The sequence below is a fragment of the Lepus europaeus genome, chromosome 8 (assembly GCF_033115175.1).
Source record: "Lepus europaeus isolate LE1 chromosome 8, mLepTim1.pri, whole genome shotgun sequence".
NCBI classification, from domain to species: Eukaryota; Metazoa; Chordata; class Mammalia; order Lagomorpha; family Leporidae; genus Lepus; species Lepus europaeus.
In genome coordinates this window covers 28,116,843-28,135,439 of record NC_084834.1, presented here as the reverse complement: position 1 = coordinate 28,135,439, position 18,597 = coordinate 28,116,843, and the positions used below count along the sequence as shown (strand labels likewise).

Below are 18,597 nucleotides of genomic sequence, written 5' to 3'. Positions count from 1 at the left end.
TGTCTCACCTACCTTGCTGAACAAGACAACTCAGGGGTATAAACTCAGAATTGCTTTAGCAATAGTGCAGTCAAGTCTCTGAGGATTTGTATTAGAAGGACTATCATAGCCAGAAAGCTGTAGACATGGCCGGCCAGTTCTTTTTTTCCTAAATTTTTCTTCCTAAGTAGGATGTTCTCTTCTCAACTCCTGGTGGCCCCCACGCAATTAGAAATTCTATTAGGCCATGATCTGAACAAGGAAATCCATGACAAGCACATGAGAAGCAGTCACTTTTGAGCCTGCTGGCTTGCTGTACTTCTTTATTAACCCCCCCAAAACTTACCTTTTGTACTGTGATCTATGGACTCAAGCTTTTCTTTTATACTAAAAAGTTGAGGCTTCCTGAAGCAAGTTTGCTGTGAGGTCTCTTCAACATGTTCACTTTTGGGAAGTTCCTTGGGACAAATATTTCTGAGTGCTTTTTGATGCTCATGAACCACGTCAAGTACTTCCTTGTTTTTAACATCCAAAGGTATGTATTTGATAGATTTTGGTTTTTGGTGTTTATTTTTAAAAACATTTATAGAAGTACCTTGAACTTTATTCTATAAATAAAATTAAAATAAATTTTAATAAAATTTTATTACTGAATATATAATAAATTAATAATAAATTATATCTCTATTGAATACATCTTACAAAGCACCTTACTGTTTAAGAGATTTACTATAAAGGACAGGAGAGCAATCAGCTAAATCAGATATTATATCATGTAGTCATCCAAAAGCCCTTCACAAAGATTGGGGTTTATACTCCAGTTGAAAAGAAATGTAAAATTTGAAGTAGCAACTTTCAGCTCAAGTATTATACATTTAAATGCAAGTCTAAAGTCCATTTAAAAACTGAAGTTTCAGGGCCAGGGCAGTGACTCAGTAGGTTAATCCTCTGCTAGGGGTGCCAATTCTAGTCCCAGCTGCTCTTCTTCCAATCCAGCTCTCTGCTGTGACCTGGGAAAGCAGTATAAGATGGCCCAAGTGCTTGTGCCCCTGCACCTGCATGGGAGACAGGGAAGAAGCTCCTAGCTCCTGGCTTCAGATTGGCACAGCCCCAGCAGTTGCGGCCATTTAGGGAGTGTAATCAGTGGGTGGAAGGCCTTTCTCTCTCTTTCTCTCTTCCATTCACAGTCTGTAACTCTATCTCTCAAATAAATAAATAAATAAAACCTTAAAAAAATAAAAGATGGAGTTGCAAACATATAAGAATGTACTTAAGTGGCCAGTGTTTTGATCCAATAAGTTAAGCTAATACCTACAAAGCTAGAATCATATGTCAGGGTAACAGTTCAAGTCCAGGCTGCACCACTTCCTCTCTACCTCCCTAATAAGGTGTCTGGGAAAGCAGTGGAAGTGCTTGGGCCCCTAGCATCCATGTGGGATGTGGGAGACCAAGGTGGAGTTTCAGGTTCTAGGCTTTAACTTGGCCAATCCCTGTCTGTTTTGGTCAATTTTGGATGAACCAGAGGGATAGAAGATCAATTTTCTCTCTCTCCCTCTCTCTCTCTCTCTCTCTCTCTCTCTCTCTCTCTCTTATCTTCCTTCAAATAAATAAAATAATACACCATTTTTAAAGAGAAAGAAATTATTTTCCATCATCATTTCATAACTTTAAGATGTCCACAAAATGCTAATATCCCCAAACTCTTTTCTTATTGAACTAGAAATCACTGTCATACATGGAGATGAGCTTTCAAAAAAACCATATTGATAATAGGATCAATATTTGTCATTTTAATCACTGAATTGCTTCATAATTGTGTCTACAACAAGCAATAGAAAAATATAAATGTTTTAGGTTTTTATTGGCAATTATCTAAGTAATTATATTTGTTCTTTAAATAGAGTTATAGCTCCTTTTCACCAAAAATGTTTTAAAACAATTTAAACTGTTGCCAATCCATGATAGCAGCAATAAAGAATATTAGGCTGTTGTTAAGTTGGCAAGTACCAATGCCATCTTACTAGTTAAAGTGATCAGTTTAAGTTCATAATTGATTACAAAGATAAGATTAAGTGTCAAAGGGATCACATAAATAAGACCAATGTCTGCTAATAATAATTGATAGAATTAAAAAGGAGAGAATGATCCAACATGGGAAGCAGGATTCACAGCAGACTCATAGATTGGTAAATTCCCTAAATAGCACTCTGGCTTCAGAAACAGCCCTTAAGGCATTGAGATCTGGCTGAAGAGCCCATAAGAGTTTCTCAGGCATGGAAAGCCAAGATAATGAAATATCTCTGTGAATGAGATCCCTGTGGAAAAAACGGGCCATCAAAGGAGGTACCTTTCTCTGAAAGGAGGAGAGAACTTCCATTTTGATTATGACCTTGTCTAAATAAGATTGGAGGCTGTGAACTCAAGAGGTTTCCACAGCCTTGGCAGCTCATGACAAGAGCCTCGGGTGATTACTGCCATCATAAATAAGAGTTTCAATTGTTAAATCAACAACAGGAGTCACTGTGCACTTATTCCCATGTAGGATCTCTGTCCTTAATGTACTGTACTATGAGAATTAAGGGTAAAACTAGACTGCAAACAGTACTTTATACTTTGTGTCTGTGTGGGTGCAAAATGTTGAAATCTTTACTTAGTATATGCTAAGTTGATCTGCTTGATCTCCTGTATATAAAGATAATTAAAAATGAATCTTAATGAAGAATGGGATGGGAGAGGGAATAGGAGATGGGATGGTTTACGGGTGGGAGAGAGATTATGGGGGGGAAAACTACTATAATCCAAATGTTGTACTTTTGGAATTTATATTTATTAAATAAAAGTTTTCTAAAAAATTATTTAAAAGGTTAAGATTCTAAGACATATCCCTCATAACTGCAAATAGTGTTAGGCTTCCATTCCATATGCTGACTAGTAAAATCATCATATTTGAAAATTATTTTAAATTTATTAAAAGAAAACATTAGTTAAGCAATGTTAACAATGCTGATTACAGATTAAACCCACCAATGCCAGTCTCAGTATAGAGAGTATTCAAAAGTAACATAAAGAAAAATTACAGTCCTCTGCCCACCCAAGAAGCACTAGAAAATATTTTAAATATTTATATGAAATTCTACAATGAAAAGTTTCTGTGTGTTTGAAAAGGGGACAGGATCCTGTGACTCACAATAAACCATCCTAATATACCCTTCTTTCACCTGTCTGCCTAAAAGCCCATTTGTCAAATAGCTATCCCTCCACCAAATTTCTGATATCTCTAGATGCCCTTCTTCAAAGTCCCCTTGTGCTGACCCTCCCCTGTCTCTTCCCTGTCCGTTTCCTTCTCACCCCTTATTCTTACCTTCCAATTCCATGACATTCAGCAAATACTTATTGAGCCAAGAACAACGCTTGTTACTAGAGATGGAAATTCAAAAACAACACTCTGCCCTGGAGGAGCTGTCAGACTGACAGACAGACAGTGCTAATCCAAAGTGATATGGGAGAAGATAGAAGCAAGCATGTCATGCTAAGGGCATAGAAGAAAAGCATCTCTCAGTATATTTTCTAGTTTAGCTTTGTCTAAAATAATCCCTTTGTTTAAAAGGATAGTTATTTGAGATAATAAATCCAACTATTTCTGTTATATTTCATCAAAACATTAAAAAGGTATTAAAAGTGCAAATTACACAAATATAACTAATTTATATAACTGAAAAATCTTTTACCCTTTTTTTTTTTAATTTAAAATGCCCCCAACAGCCAGAGCTGGACCAATCCAAAGCCAGGAGCAATGAGGCTCTTCCAGTTTTCCTATGCAAATGAAGGGGCCCAAGCACCCAGGCTATCTTCCACTGCCCTCCCAGGTCACAAGCAGAGAACTGGATAGAAAGAGGAACAGTCAAAACACAAACCAGTTCTCACATGGGATGCCAGAGCCACAGGCAGAAGCTTAGCCTAATATGCCACAGCCACAGCCCCTAAAATATTTCTAAATGCCATTTGAAATTAATTTTTAAAGCTAGAAAGATTTCATTTTCTCATCTACACAGAATTTATAACAAATTAGGGCTCATGTAATCCTTTGGAATAATCATTCTAGTGTACAAAATGGTTAATTTCTAAAAATAATAGATAAATACAAAGCATTAACCTCCTTTATGTTCTCATGTTCAGCAATGAGATTTTTTGCCTCTTGAAAAAAATCTTGCTTCATTACATCTAATGTAGACCCTAAAATAGAAACAGAGAAACACTGCTAAGCAGTTCATGTAATTTCTCATTTAACATGCTGAAACTATGAAATTAAAATTTTAGAAGCCATAATAAATCTCACAGGGCATTATAAAAAGTGAATTATATAAACAGACATTATGAGTAGATGCAAAATTAATAAATAAAATATCCCTTAAATATATACTCTTTATTTTTAAAAAATCACCTTGGAATAATTGGAGTGATACTATAAGTTATCTTAAATTATTAATACCAGGGAAACCAACAGAAACAAAATTTATATATATATATATATATATATATATATATATATATATATATATATATATGTGTGTGTGTGTGTGTGTGTTAGTGTTCTTTTTTTCATTATTTACTAGGTATTTATTACAGTATTTTTTTTATTTTTAAGCATTCTTTTTTGAAAAACAATTAACTATGAAGAAGAACCCAAGAATGATGCAACTTTTGCAAGCACTTACATATACTGTAGCTTACGAGACATAAGAATATCCTCCCTTTAATACATTAAAACGAAGTAAATCTTTGAGGACAAATTTTACTATTAACTGTCATATCCAACTCTTTGAGTAGAGAGATCCCGCCTGGGAAGTTAGTGCACAGTGACTCCTGTTGTTAATTTAACAATTAACACTCTTATATATGACATCACTGATCACCCAACGCTCTTGACATGAACCGCCAAGGCTATGGATAACTTTTGAATCCACAAATTCCTTCAGGATTTAGACAAGGCCATAAACAAAGTGGAAGTTCTTTCTTCCCTTCAGAGAAAAGTACATCCTTCTTTGATGACCACTTCTTTCCACTAATGTCTCTCCCACATAGGTCCATAATGTAAGACAATTCTTATAACAATGTCTTGGCTTTTCAGGCCTAAAATGCTCTCATGGGCTTTTCAACCAGACCAGAATGTCTTAAGGGCTGATTCTGAGGTCAGAGTGCTACTTAAAGCTATCGCTATTCTATGAGTCTGCTGTATGGACTGCTACCTATTTTGGAACATTCATTCTTTTTTAACTCTATCTACTATTATTACCAAATACTTAAACATATTTATATGATAACTTTAACACGTAATCCTATCGATATGATCACTTTAACACTTAAGCCTTCCACATGCTCACTTTAACACTTAAATACCATTTTTACCACCCAGCTTAAGGGAATTTGGGACCCCACAGCAAATTTTTACACTGTACCCTTAGAAGTAAGTCCATAGGAATGTATGCAGAACTATACAGTTTTACAATTATAAACTTCATGTATTTCACAATTACAGTTTTACAAACATGGTGATTTTTCCCACCATGCCTACATTCCATCATACTCCCACACTTCCTCCTAACTCTCACCCATATTTTTCACTAATATCTATTTTCAACTAACATTATACACTTATGATTATCTATATGATAATCAAAGAGTTCAGCAAATAGTATGAAAAAAGGGCTGTTCACAGATTACATTTTAGGTGCTCTATTAGCTATCACAGGAGAGGGAGAATATATGGTATTTGTCCCTTTGGGATTGGCTTATTTCATTAAGTATGATGTATTCCAGTTTCATATGTTTTGTTGCAAATGACTGGATTTCTTTAACCATTGTGTAGCATTCCATGATTTCTTTATTTTCTTTATAATTTCTTTATCCAGTGTTCAGTTGTTGGGCATTTGGGTTGATTCCATGTCTTAGATATTGAGAATTGTGCTGCAATACACACGGGGGTACAGACCACTCTTTCATATGATGATTTCATTCCTTTAGGTAAATTCCAGCAGTGGGATGGCTGGGTAATATGGTAGGTCTGTATTCAGATTTCTCAGATGTCTCTATACTGTCTAATACAGTGGTTTTACCAGTTTACATTCCCACCAACAGTGGCTTAGGGCATCCTTTCCCCCACATCCTCACCAGCATTTATTGTTTGTTGATTTCTATATGAAAGCATTCTCACTGGGGTTTCAATTTGTGTTTCCAGGACAGCTAGTGATCCTGAGCATTTTTTAATGTGTCTGTTGCCAATCTGGATTTCCTCTTTTGAAAAATGTCTGTTTAAGTCCCTTGCCCATTTAATAACTGAGTAGTTTGGGTTTTTTGTTGCTGAGTTTATTCACCTGTTTATATATTCTGGTTGTTAATCCTTTATCAATTGTATAGTCTGTAAATAATTTCTGCCATTCTGTCAGTTGCTTCTTCACTTTGCTGAGTGTCTCTTTTGCAGTACAGAAGTATCTCAATTTTATGTAATCCAATTGTTAACTTTGACTTTGATTGCCTGTGCTTCGGGGACCTTTGCCAAGAATTCTTTACCCATGCCCATGTCTTGCAGGGTTTCCCCAATGTTCTCTAATAATTTGATGGTATCAGGTCATAGATTTAGTTCTTAAATCCATTTTGAATAGATTTTTGTGTAAGGTGTAAGGTAGGGGTCTTGAGTCATACTTCTCTATGTAGAGATCCAGTTTTCCTGGCACCATTTGTTGAAGAGACTGTCCTTGCTCAAGGAATTGGTTTTAGCTCCTTAGTCAAAGATAATTTGGTTGTAGATGCTTAGATTAATTTCTGGCATTTCTATTCTGTTCCATTGTTATATTCATATGTTTTTGTACCATTACCAGGCTGTTTTGATTTAACTTCTCTGTAGTATGCCATGGAATCTGGCATTGTGTTGACTCTGGCCTTATTTTTGTTGTATAAGATTGCTTTAGCTATTTGGGGTCTCCTGTGTTTCTATATGAATTTCAGAATTATTTTTTCTAGATAAGAGAAGAATGTCCTTGGTATTTTGATTGAGATCACAATGAATCTGTAAACTGCTTTCAGTAATATGGACATTTTGATGATATGATTCTTCCAATCCATGAACTTTGAAGATTTTTCCATTTTTTGTATATTCTTCTATTTCTATTTCTTTAATGTTGTGTGAGTCTCTCATAGAGTTCTTTGACATTTTTGGTTAAATTTATTCCAAAATATTTGATTTTTGATAGCTATTGTAAATGGGATTGATATTAGAAGTTCTTTCTTAGCTGTGGCATTGTCTGTGTATACAAAGTCTATTGATTTTGTGTCTTGATTTTATAACCTGCTACTTTACCAAACTCCTCCATGAGTTCCAATAGTCTCTTGGTTGAGTCTTTTGGATCCCGTATATATAGAATCATGCCATCTGTAAATAGGGACAGTTTGACTTCCTCCTTCCTAATTTGTATCCCTTTGATTTTTTTTTTCTTTCCTAGTGGCTCTGGCTAAATCTTCCAGGAGTATATTGAATAGCAATGGTGAGAGTGGGTATCTTTGACTGGTTCTGGATCTCAGTGGGAATGCTTCCAACTTTTCTCCATTCAGTAAGATGCTGGCTGTGGGTTTGTCATAAATTGCCTTGATTGTGTTGAGGAATGCTCATTCTATGACCAAGTTGCTTAGAGTTTTCATCATGAAAGGGTGTTGTATTTTATCAAATGCTTTCTCTGCATCTATTGAGATAATCATATGGTTTTTGTTCAGCAGTTTGTTAATGTATCACATTAATTGAATTGCAAATGTTGAACCATCCCTGCATACAAGGATAAATCCCACTTGATCTGGGTGTATAATCTTTCTGATGTGCTGTTAGATTTGATTGGCTAGAATTTTGTTGAGGATTTTTTTATTTATGTTCATCAGAGAAATTGTTCTGTAGTTATCTTTCCCTATTGTATCCTTTTCAGGTTTAGGTATTAAGATAATGCTGGCTTCATATAAAGAATTTGGGAGCTTTCCCTAAATTTCAGTTGTTTTGAATAGCTTGAGAACAATTAGACTTAGTTTGTCTTTAAATGTCTGGTAAAATTTAGCATTGAAAGTATCCTATGCTTTTTTTGTTTTTTTTCTGGAAGGGTCTTTAGTACTGATTCAATTTCTGTCTTGGTTAAGGCCTCTTTAGGTTTTCTATGTCTTCATTGCTCAATTATGTAGGTTGCATGTGTTCAGGAATCTATCCAGTTCTTCTAGGTGTCCCAGTTTGTTGACATACAGCTCTTTGTGGTAATTTCTGGTAATTCTTCTCATTTCTGTGATGTCTGCTGTTACATTTCCTTTTTCATCTCTAATTTTATTAATTCAGGTCTGCTTCCTCCTTTTCTGGTTAGTTGGGCCAATTATGTGTCAATTTTTTTTCAAAGAACCAGCTCTTCATTTTGAACTTTTGCATTTTTTTGTTTAGTCTTTATTTCTTCTCTAATTTTAATTTTTTTTCTTTTCTCCTACTAGTTTTGGATTTGGTTTGCTTTTGTAGTTTTTCCAGGTCCTTGAGATGCATTGATAACTCATTTACTTGGTGCCTTTCAAATTTTTGATGTAGGCACCAATTGCTACAAACTTTCCTCTTAACACTGCTTTTGCTGTATCCCATAACTTTTGATATGTGGTATTGTCATCTTCATTTGTTTCAAGGAATTTATTTATTTCTTTTGATTTTTTCAATGACCCACTTTTCATTCAGGAGCATATTGTTCAGTCTCCATGTGTTTATATATGTTCTAAAGATTCCTAGTTGCTGATTTCCAACTTTATTCCATTGTGGTAAAAAAAATATGCATGGTATGATTTCAATTTTTTTGAATTTAAGGAGAATTGCTTTATGGCCTAGCATGCCAATCCTACAGAAAGTTCCATATACTGGTGAGAAGAATGTGTATTATGTGGCTGTAGGATGAAAAGTTCTGTAGATATCTGTTAGGTCCATTTGGTCTACAGAATTGGTTAACTCTGTTGTTTCCTTGCTGATTTTCTGTCTGGTTGATGAGCCTAAGTCTTCCTTTATATCCAATAACATTTCTTTTAAATAGCCTGGTGCCCTGTAATTATGTGCATTTATGTTTATAATAGTCGCTTCTTCCTGTTGAATTGATCCTTCAATCATTAAATAGTGCCCTTGTTTGTCTCTTTTAACAGTTTTTGTATTAAAGTCTATTTTGTTTGATATTAGGATGGCTACACTAGCTCTTTTTTTCTTTCTGTTGTCATGGAGTATCTTTTTCTATCCTTTCACTTTTCATTCTCCAGGTATCTTTCTTTGTGAGATATGTTTCTTGTAGGCAGAAAATAGATAGGTTTTCTTTTTTAATCCATTCAGCCAGTCAGTGTCTTTTAACTGGAGAGTTGAGGCCATTTATATTCAAGGTGACTATTGATAAGTAACAACTTTGCCCGGCCATTTTTTCCAAAAATATTCCTATTTTTTATATTAGATTTCCTTTGTACTTTTACTGAGAAATTTTCTGCCTTCACTTTCTTTCCTAGTGATGATCACGTTTCTGTGTTCCTGTGTGTGTAACACATCCTTAAGTATCTTCTGCAGGGATGGATGACTGGTGACAAATTCTTTCAATTTCTGTTTGTTATGGAAGGTCTTTATTTTACCTTCATCCATAAATGAGAGCTTTGCAGTGTACAATATTCTGGATTGACAGTTTTTTTTTTCTTTTAAGCCTTAGAATATACCTCACCATTCTCTCCTAGCCTGTAGGGTTTCTAATGAGAAGTCCACTGAGTGTCTAATTGGAGATCCTCTAGAAGTAATCTGGTGTTTCCTTTCTTTGTTTTACTGTGGGTAGTTTTGGCCTCACTAACTCTGTTGTTAAGACTTTCCACTGCATATTTTATTTGATCTATTGAATCTTCATTTCTAGTATCTCATTTTGATTTCTCTTTAAGATCTCAATTTCATGGGAAAAATTGTCATTCAACCAGCCCTTCTCTTCCCAGTCGAGAAACACCCAGAATCTTGGTCCCCAGTGTGTTAAGAACTCATCCACACTGCTTTATGAACTACATATTTGATCTATGGAGTCTTTTCCTGTGAATATGGTTCTCTCTGCTATGAGCTGCTATAGGAAACTGAGGAGCTCAGAGAGTATAGGAAAGTGTTCTGTTGTTGCCCAGAACCTGTTCTGCCTCCTCCTAAGTAGTCTCTATTTTCTCAGGCTCAAATCCCAGGGCTCTCTGGGTCATGTGATGCCTGTGAGGCCTCTCCACCATGCCAGCAAGTCTTGTCTATAAGGAAACTAAGGTGTTCCCATAGCCGTTATCTATGTGTAGTCCTCCCAACAGATTTGGTGTCAGCGGGGAAGGTGGGTTTTTCTCTCTGGTTAGATCGTTGTTCACAGACAGGTAAAGTACCAACCTGCTGCAGCCCTAGTAGTTTCTCAATTGTGCTGGGTGGGCAGGAGAGTCCTACAGGTGGCACTTCCCTCCCCTCCCATTGCTGGACAACCAGTGCAGTGCAACTGGCAGGGTGGAGACCTTCCTCCTCAACTTCCTCCAAATTACTGTGGCCCTCAACAACAAGGTGGAGGACTACCCTAGATATTTCTGGGAGCATGTATGGTAGATCAGCAGTTGCCACCTGCCCGTGTCCAAAAATGGCATCAGCTCTCCTCTCACTGGCTGAAGATCTCTGCTGTAGGAGGAAGTGGGGAAGGGCGAGAGACAGGCCACCTTTTTTTCCTTCCTCTGAGTGATCGGTCACCTGCTGTCATGGGAGATCAATGTGGAACGCCAAAGGCAGTTCACCAAGTTCTCCCTCCCATTTTATCGGCAGCACCATGGGCCCGTGGAGTACCCTCTCTCCTGGCTTGCCAGGGCAGATGTCCTCCTCCCTGTATCCAAGTCAGTGGGCCTTCTGTTGTGTATTTGTTCTCTCAGTATGGGTCCAGACTGTCTCCACTGCTCTGGCAGGGTCTCCCACTGCAGCTCTCTTCGCAGTTTTATCTTGAGAGTGTACTCTCTCTCCTTTTTTAAATATCACCCCACGTAAATCAGACCATCCTGTAACTATTCTGCCATCTTAAAAGATCTTAGAGTTTTTAAATGTTATTACACACAAAAACTCAACACCATGTTTTGAGCAAAAAGGTTATTATCAAGTCTACCTGTGTTTTGTATACCTAATGACTAATGCCTATGGCTGAACATTTCTTCAAGAATATTTACCTTATAACTTATTGATACAATTATTAGAATTGCAAAATAAAATACTTCAACTGCTTTATTAAAGAGAAATACCAATAAATTAAAATATACACACTACAGGTAGCAACCATTATAACTCATCTATTTTTCTATGCTTCCTAATTTCTTTTGGCCAGAATTCTGTATCATTTCTAAAGTATTTCTTTTAACCAGAATTCTACAGCATTCTCATTTAGTATTAGCTAAGATTTTCTCCTTATATATTCCCTTAATTATTAGCTGATTCTGACATTGAAAAATGTTTTTCAATTTCCTTCTCTCCACTTGAACTCCATAAATTTATATATATATATATATATATATATATATATTACCTATTCAAATGAGCTTTTAAATCTAGCTAGTAAGCTCCCCATTTCTATAACAACATCCATTTGTACTCAGGATTCAGACTTGCTCTTGCTTCTTTTCACCTACTCAATTTTTAAGAAATTAAACATCATTTTTAAGCAAATAAAAGCCATATGAGATACCACTACACATCAACCAGAATAGCTAAAATTTGGAGATCTGTAACATGAAATAGTGGTGGGGCTATAGGGCTACTGGAACTCTCACATGTTGCTGACAGAAACATAAAACAGGATGATCAGTTTGGAAAAGGTATGGCAATTTCTTATAAAACTAAATATATAACTAACCTGTAACTCAATAATTCCACTCCTAGGACAACAAGTTTACAAAAAACTTGTACAAGAATGTTCACAGCAGATTCACTCACAGTTTCACATTGTAAAAGCCCAGGTGTTCATCAATAAGTAAATGGATAAGCAGTAGTATAGGCATACAATGAAATACTAGTTAGAAATAAAATAGAACCAAACTACTGACACAACAAAGAAAAATTTCAGGGGCCAGCCTTGTGGTGCAGCGGGTTAACACCATGGCCTGAAGCACCGGCATCCCATATGGGTACTGGTTCTAGACCTGTCGGCTCCACTTCTGATCCGGTTCTCTGCTATGGCCTGAGAAAAAAGTGGAGGATGGCCCAAGTCCTTGGGCCCCTACACTCACATGGGAAACCCAGAAGGGGCTCCAGGATCCTGGCTTCAAATTAGAGCAGCTCCAGCCACTGCAGCCAATGGGGGAGTGAACCATCTGAAGGAGGACCTCTCTCTCTCTCTCTCTCTCTCTCTTTCTGTCTCTGCCTCTCTTCTCTCTGTGTAACTCTGACTTTCAAATAAATAAATAAATCTTAAAAAAGAGAAAAATTTCAAACACATTCTGTCAAGTTAAAGCAGTCTTACACCTAAAAAGTACATATTGTTTGCTTCCACTAAGAAGTTCTAGAACAATTATAACTAATCTATGGCAGTGGTATGGGGGAACTAGGCAAGGAGTTAAGCAAGAATAAATGAGCTGCATGATTTTCCCACATTTCTGTCTCTTGCAACCTTGCATTTTAACACTACTCCCTTGCATGTCAACCCAGTAGGCCCACTTTCCCACAATGCACCTGCATCTCTTCTGGAACTATGAAACGAAAGAAGCCATGATGAACATGTGGAAACTAAACTCCCTGTGGAAATACTACAAAATTCCAAGGAAACCTCACACAAATAAAGAACAGCCAAACTCCACCCTGTTTGTATATTCAATTAGGGAACTACCCTCCCCATTAAGGGGAATTTCGGATATGGGAGCAGCTTTTTTGAGGCCTTCCTTTTGGACCTTCCCATTCCTTTTCCCATCCACTCTCTCCTTGTAGGCCTCTCCGACCCTCTCATGTGCAGGTTTTCTCCTCCAGGTGTTACCTGCACTCATACTTGAATGTATACACATTCTCTCACTTTAAATAAATCCTGCTTTATGCACCTCACTTATGTCTCTGCTTTGAATTCTTATCTCACTCAGGGGCAAGAACTTGAGAAAAAAACTGGGAAACATTTATATAATGAAAAAACAAGCAGAATAGTGATTCTTCTGTTCAGGTTGTCATAGATTGAGGACACAAAGAAAATTTCTGGGAGGATGGTGATGTTCTATAGCATGATAGGAATATGGATTTACAGACATGGAATTACCATAACTCAATGAATGTATGATCAAGATTTCTACATTTTACTATATATATGTTTTACATTAAAATCTCATAAAGTTACATGTTTAAAATGTTAGAATGTAATGTTATAACAAATTCTAACAATGATATGCATGTTGACTGATGGACAGTCATGTAGTAAATCAAGTACAGTAAAATATTAATGATAACAGTGGGATGGTATATATGAGTATTGATTTAAAATTATTTCAGGCTTGCTGTATGTTTAAAATTTTTATATTGCAATATTGGGGCAAAACCCTTTTCATTCTTGTACAAAAATCACTCCTCTCTTTTCCCCACAGACAGCTATACAAGGCAGTCTTGAGCAATGAAGCTTGGAGGAAATTAAGTACCTAGTGAATGAAGCTTGGGGGAAACCCTAGCATTAAAGGAGAGACATGACTAGACTCTAGTCCACTTGAAAAGCACTAGGTTAGGAAAGAAACAATTTACTAAGAAGTGCCCTATTAGGAAAAACAGTATTGGAATTGACCCTCTGCAGTTATTTGGGAAAAGAACAACTTGCTCACTCTAGCTTCTCCCTTCTCTCCACTGTTACCCATGAAAATACTTTAAGTTATTAGCCAACTCAAATATCCCTGTCCTCCCACACACGCCACTGCATTTCCCGACATTAAAGGTTGTCTATATATTTCCAAGAACACTGATTTGTGGCATTCCTTTCTTTACAAAAAAAAAAAAAAAAAAGCTGTCAAGACTTGAAGCATATGTTTCTAGAAAAGTACATATATTCTTTGTTTAGATTGAAGCATAGTCACATGTGACCACAAAATGGTTCCACTAATTTTTCCATTCAAAGCCACTGTCACTCATGGGGAAGAGAGAGTAGTTCATAAATTAAAGCTGTTTCATTCATTTCAACTAAAATATTATTCAACATTGAGAAGGTCTCTAGCCAGATCGTACACTTCCTGAAGGAAAGGCAGTGAGCTATTCCCAGATGTGACTCCATGACTTGTCCTCTTTTTTTCCTCCTCTTATGATGATCCTTTCTTCCTTTAATTCCCTTTTTCTGACTAATCAAATCTCCCTTATAATTATTTTAATTACAATTACTTATAACAACAACATTGTCATGTGTTTTTGATGGAAGCATGGCTTTGTAAAAGTCCTCATGTCTTCCTTTAAGACAAGGCCTTAGAGGTGAGCTCATCTTCATTCACAGGTAAAAGCTCTGAGACCCAGAGGCTGGTGTGCTTCTAAAGACGCAGTCATGCCATGAACATTCACACACAGTGACCTCTGGAGTTGCTTGCTGTTTTTTACTGCACAACTGCAAATTTTCCTGATGCCATTATCGCTGTGAATACCACAGACTCCTCTGAGATGTGGCTGGTCATCCTGGAATATGACACTTTCCTCTTAAACACTCCTGCACCCTTGTTGTAATTTATTGTGTTGGTGTAGCTGTTCTGATGTTGCCTTTTGCCTTTGCAAAGGAGTTGAATTACCAAGGTAGCATTTTCTTCCCAGCTAGGTTCTTTGTTAATGAGTGTGCCCAACTTTCCCTACCTCCAAGTGCCTGTGAACTCTGAAGCTCGTGTGCACTGTGACAACTCTAACAACCCCCTTGCAGCCAGCAGATTCTGACTCATCCAGAGCCTGCCTGGCATACCCTGACAGGTCATGAGATTCTTGAACAGAACAAGGCCTGGGAGTATTCATAAAAGAGCAGAGACATGCAGGCATGACCAGAAAGCAGCAATTTCACATGCATCTTGAAATATTTCCACCAAAGGAATGTAGACCCATTGACTGCAAGGTGGCAGGTCTGAGCCCTTGCTGTCATACAAGGTACTGAGCCAGCTCTGATTTTCTACCATAACTAAAAACTAGCCTTCAGACAAAATAGATGAATGCTCAAGTAGCAAAGATAACTCATTTCAATGCCTTAGAAAAAGCAATGCTAAAGTCATTTATTTTTATAATTTGCAAAGATATGTATATATTCAATAAGTGAGTCAATATTACAAGAAATTAAGTGAGTGACATTAAAAATTCATTCAGTAAATAATATTTGAGGCTTCTGTTTGTCCACAGCAGGACAAGTATATGGGAAAAGCATGTAGCTTCTATCCACTCAAGTAAGTTAAATTATTAAGAAAAACTTACCAAGGCTAGTTCCTTCTCTATTAAGAAACCTCTACTTAAGGCTTTATCTGCATATACATATTCATTTCATGTTGAATGATTTTTAAGAACTCTCATTTCTAAGTCATGCTGTTTGTGTTTGAATTCTTATTTGCTCTTGAACTTTATTTTAATGTCTTAAGCCTTAGTGTTCTCATTGTTAAAATGAGGATGATAATAAAAACATCTATCACAGAGAGTTGTTAAGCATATTTAGTTAGTTATCATTACAAAGTATTTAGCACAGTACCTGGCACATAATGAGCTTTCAAAAATGTGGATGATGATGATGATGATGATGGTTGTTGTTGTTATTGAATTACTATCACTCAGCTAAACTTTTCCCCAACAGTAACTATATAATCAGTTTCATGAGGCAATCCTCGTATCTTCAACAGCACAAAGATAATACCATGTTCTAATTTAGTTTGTATTAATCTTACTGTTCTTTTTACCCTACACTAATTAAATATGTTCACAGATAATAAAATCTTTTCATACTTGGCATTCTTGAAGTTACTAAATCCCCCGAAAGCAATAATAAATCATTATAAGCAATAACAATTTTCCCATAATAAAGTTCATGAAGAGGTTGAAACGGTCATATTAAAGTTACATAAAACATGAGTGCAAATATTAACATCTCCATGGGGAAAGAGACTGTTGAACACTTCTAAACCCAAAGGATTTCACAAATTTAGAATAACTTCTTAAATGTTTTTTATCCTTCAAAAAGCACCCCATTTTTCATATATCATCAGTTTAATGCTCATAGAGGATGGCTCCTAAAACTACAGAATTCTCTTACTGTTTCAGAGGTTCTGTCTAGTTTCTCTAGTAAGCCTCTGAAGTAAATATAGCACAAGAAAATCTGGCTTTGGAAACTCTGACAGAGAATGAGCCGTCTCCTGATTATAATCACGGAGCAAGTCTTTTCTGCATCCAAAAAGTCTGAGGGGCTTACAAACATGTGTTTTTCATAACCACAACGAACATCAACAGCAAGACTCAAGAGGATTTCCATCATTCTCAATAAGCGGCTACATTCTTCTGAGAACCTTCACAAAGACTTACTGAGAAGATAATCCTAAACAAACAAGTATGGCCACGTGGCTGAGACCATCCTTGCCTATATAATCAGAGTAAATGCCCAACTGCCTGTGTGTTGGATTTCACAGGCGTTAGTAAAGCCCCACCTCAGATACAATGGAACTCCATTCAGCATGCATTCATTAAGTACCTACTGAATGATAATACTGGTTTGGTGCTAAATGTACTAAAATAAGTATCACACTAGCCATTCCTATCTTCCAAGTGTTTAAAAGTTTAGTGTCAGAAAAACTTGTAAATAAATGCCACGTCATTGAGTAAGATATGTTGTGACAGAGGTCAACACAAATCCCCAATATCTCCTATTGCCAGCTCACTAATATATGTGTCCCTTTAAAGAGAAAAAGCTTTCCATTGCATTATGAGAGACAAGGTTAAAAACACAAATGCCCCAAGAGAAATAAAATTGTGAATCAAATCCAGGTGAAGGCAGTGGCTTGAAATTTGTGCTTCATTAATTTCATGAACCTTGGGCACTCTTCCTTCTTTCCATCAGAGCCATTCAGACCTTATCTGTTGTACATATCTGAGCTCTTCCCACATTTTATTTTGCAGGAAAGAATTCCTTGGCTAAACATAACAAACACATACTCAACAAGTAAAGAAGAAAATGTTTGAATATCAGTGCACGTGCAGAGCAAATAGAGAAGGAGAGTTGGAAGTGAAAAGGAGTAGATAGAAGCAGAGAGCAGAGAAGCATAAGTAAGGTCACTGGTTTTAGGGTAAAGAGTGTGGAAGTTGGAAACTACATAGAAGCTCTTTAAAAACTTAAATAATTTCTATTCAATGCCATTATACATAAATGAAGAAAATATAAATTATTTCTAATTTCTTCTCCAAAAGAGTTAAAGAACCAAGTAAAACCCCAGTATCAACTGGCATATGGTTATCCTTTACTAAAATACATATTCAGCAATATTTCCAACACATTCCACATTAAGACTCAACTTGTCAATTACAGAATAAAGGCATTCAGTTGTCTTTTACTGATGATACACTTTTATTTACTCCCCTCCTCACTTAATTCCTGGTCTTCTCTAGCATAAATATCTTCTTTGCAACAACAAAAATGATTAATAGGTTTTCTATATATCTCAGATATATATTACACTGTTCACCACCCCTCAAATCGGTGTTAATATTTTTCAGTGGGACTAAGCTGATAAGGAGAAATAAGGGAATTCCAAGTTCACAAAATTAAGACTTCAAATGCAATTTAAGTAATCATGGGTATAACCTAAAACAAAATGAAACTGGAAAACACTGCCTCTGTACTCCCTGGCTCTCCCTCCCTTTCTGCCCTTTCCATCTTTATAAAATGTGTGTGTATCATCCAAATAAAAAGAGAGTTAAAGTGATCCTCACAGCATCTGAGGTAGTTCTGGATAGATGTCAACAGGCTTATTTAGATCATACAAGGGTACTTCAAAAACTTCATGGGCAATGGAATTACAAGATAAGTTTATTGTGCTGCAGAAAATTTTTGCAATCTATGCATATAAGGGGTCTTCAAAAAGTTCATGGGAGACACAAAGTATGAAAAAAAAAAACCCTATGATCAGTGGATACCACATTGGACAGCACACCAAGTTAAATGTATAGATATCCCAAAAGTTGGTCATATTAAATAAAAGTAATAAGAATGAATCCTTCAAGAAGTGTCAATAAATACAGTACTCTGGGGAATATTAATTAACAAAAAAGATTCATTAAACAGTGGTCATGCACTGCATTGTGCAACTAATTATTAGACAAGCATGTTTACTCACATTTTTCTTTCTCAGGCATTGTCTCCATGGTAGTCATGATGGACAGTTAAAGTGATCTTCTTTTTTGAAGAGTTAATTCCTAGTCTTTAAACACAGTACATTAAGTAATTCAATACTGATACAAATTAATGTTTCGCTACTTCTTTCATTATAAGAAAATAAGATGAACCATTAATACTTTTTATAATTCACTCTTCTGCTCTAAAACCTTCAAAGCCTTCCCCTCCGAAAGGCAGTAACAATGGAGATGATTGGGCATGGCTCTGTAGTTTA

General features: G+C 36.2%; 1 protein-coding gene across 1 annotated transcript in view; it reads right to left on the bottom strand.

The window, feature by feature from the left end:
* Positions 1-16,472, bottom strand: part of IQCM (IQ motif containing M) — a 431,659-nt gene extending 415,187 nt beyond the window's left edge. Inside the window, 3 exon segments of the mRNA XM_062198888.1 lie at positions 326-587; positions 4,133-4,212; positions 16,337-16,472. Coding sequence (XP_062054872.1) covers positions 326-587; positions 4,133-4,212; positions 16,337-16,472 — 478 coding nt within the window.
* Between the last annotated feature and the right edge of the window lie 2,125 nt (positions 16,473-18,597).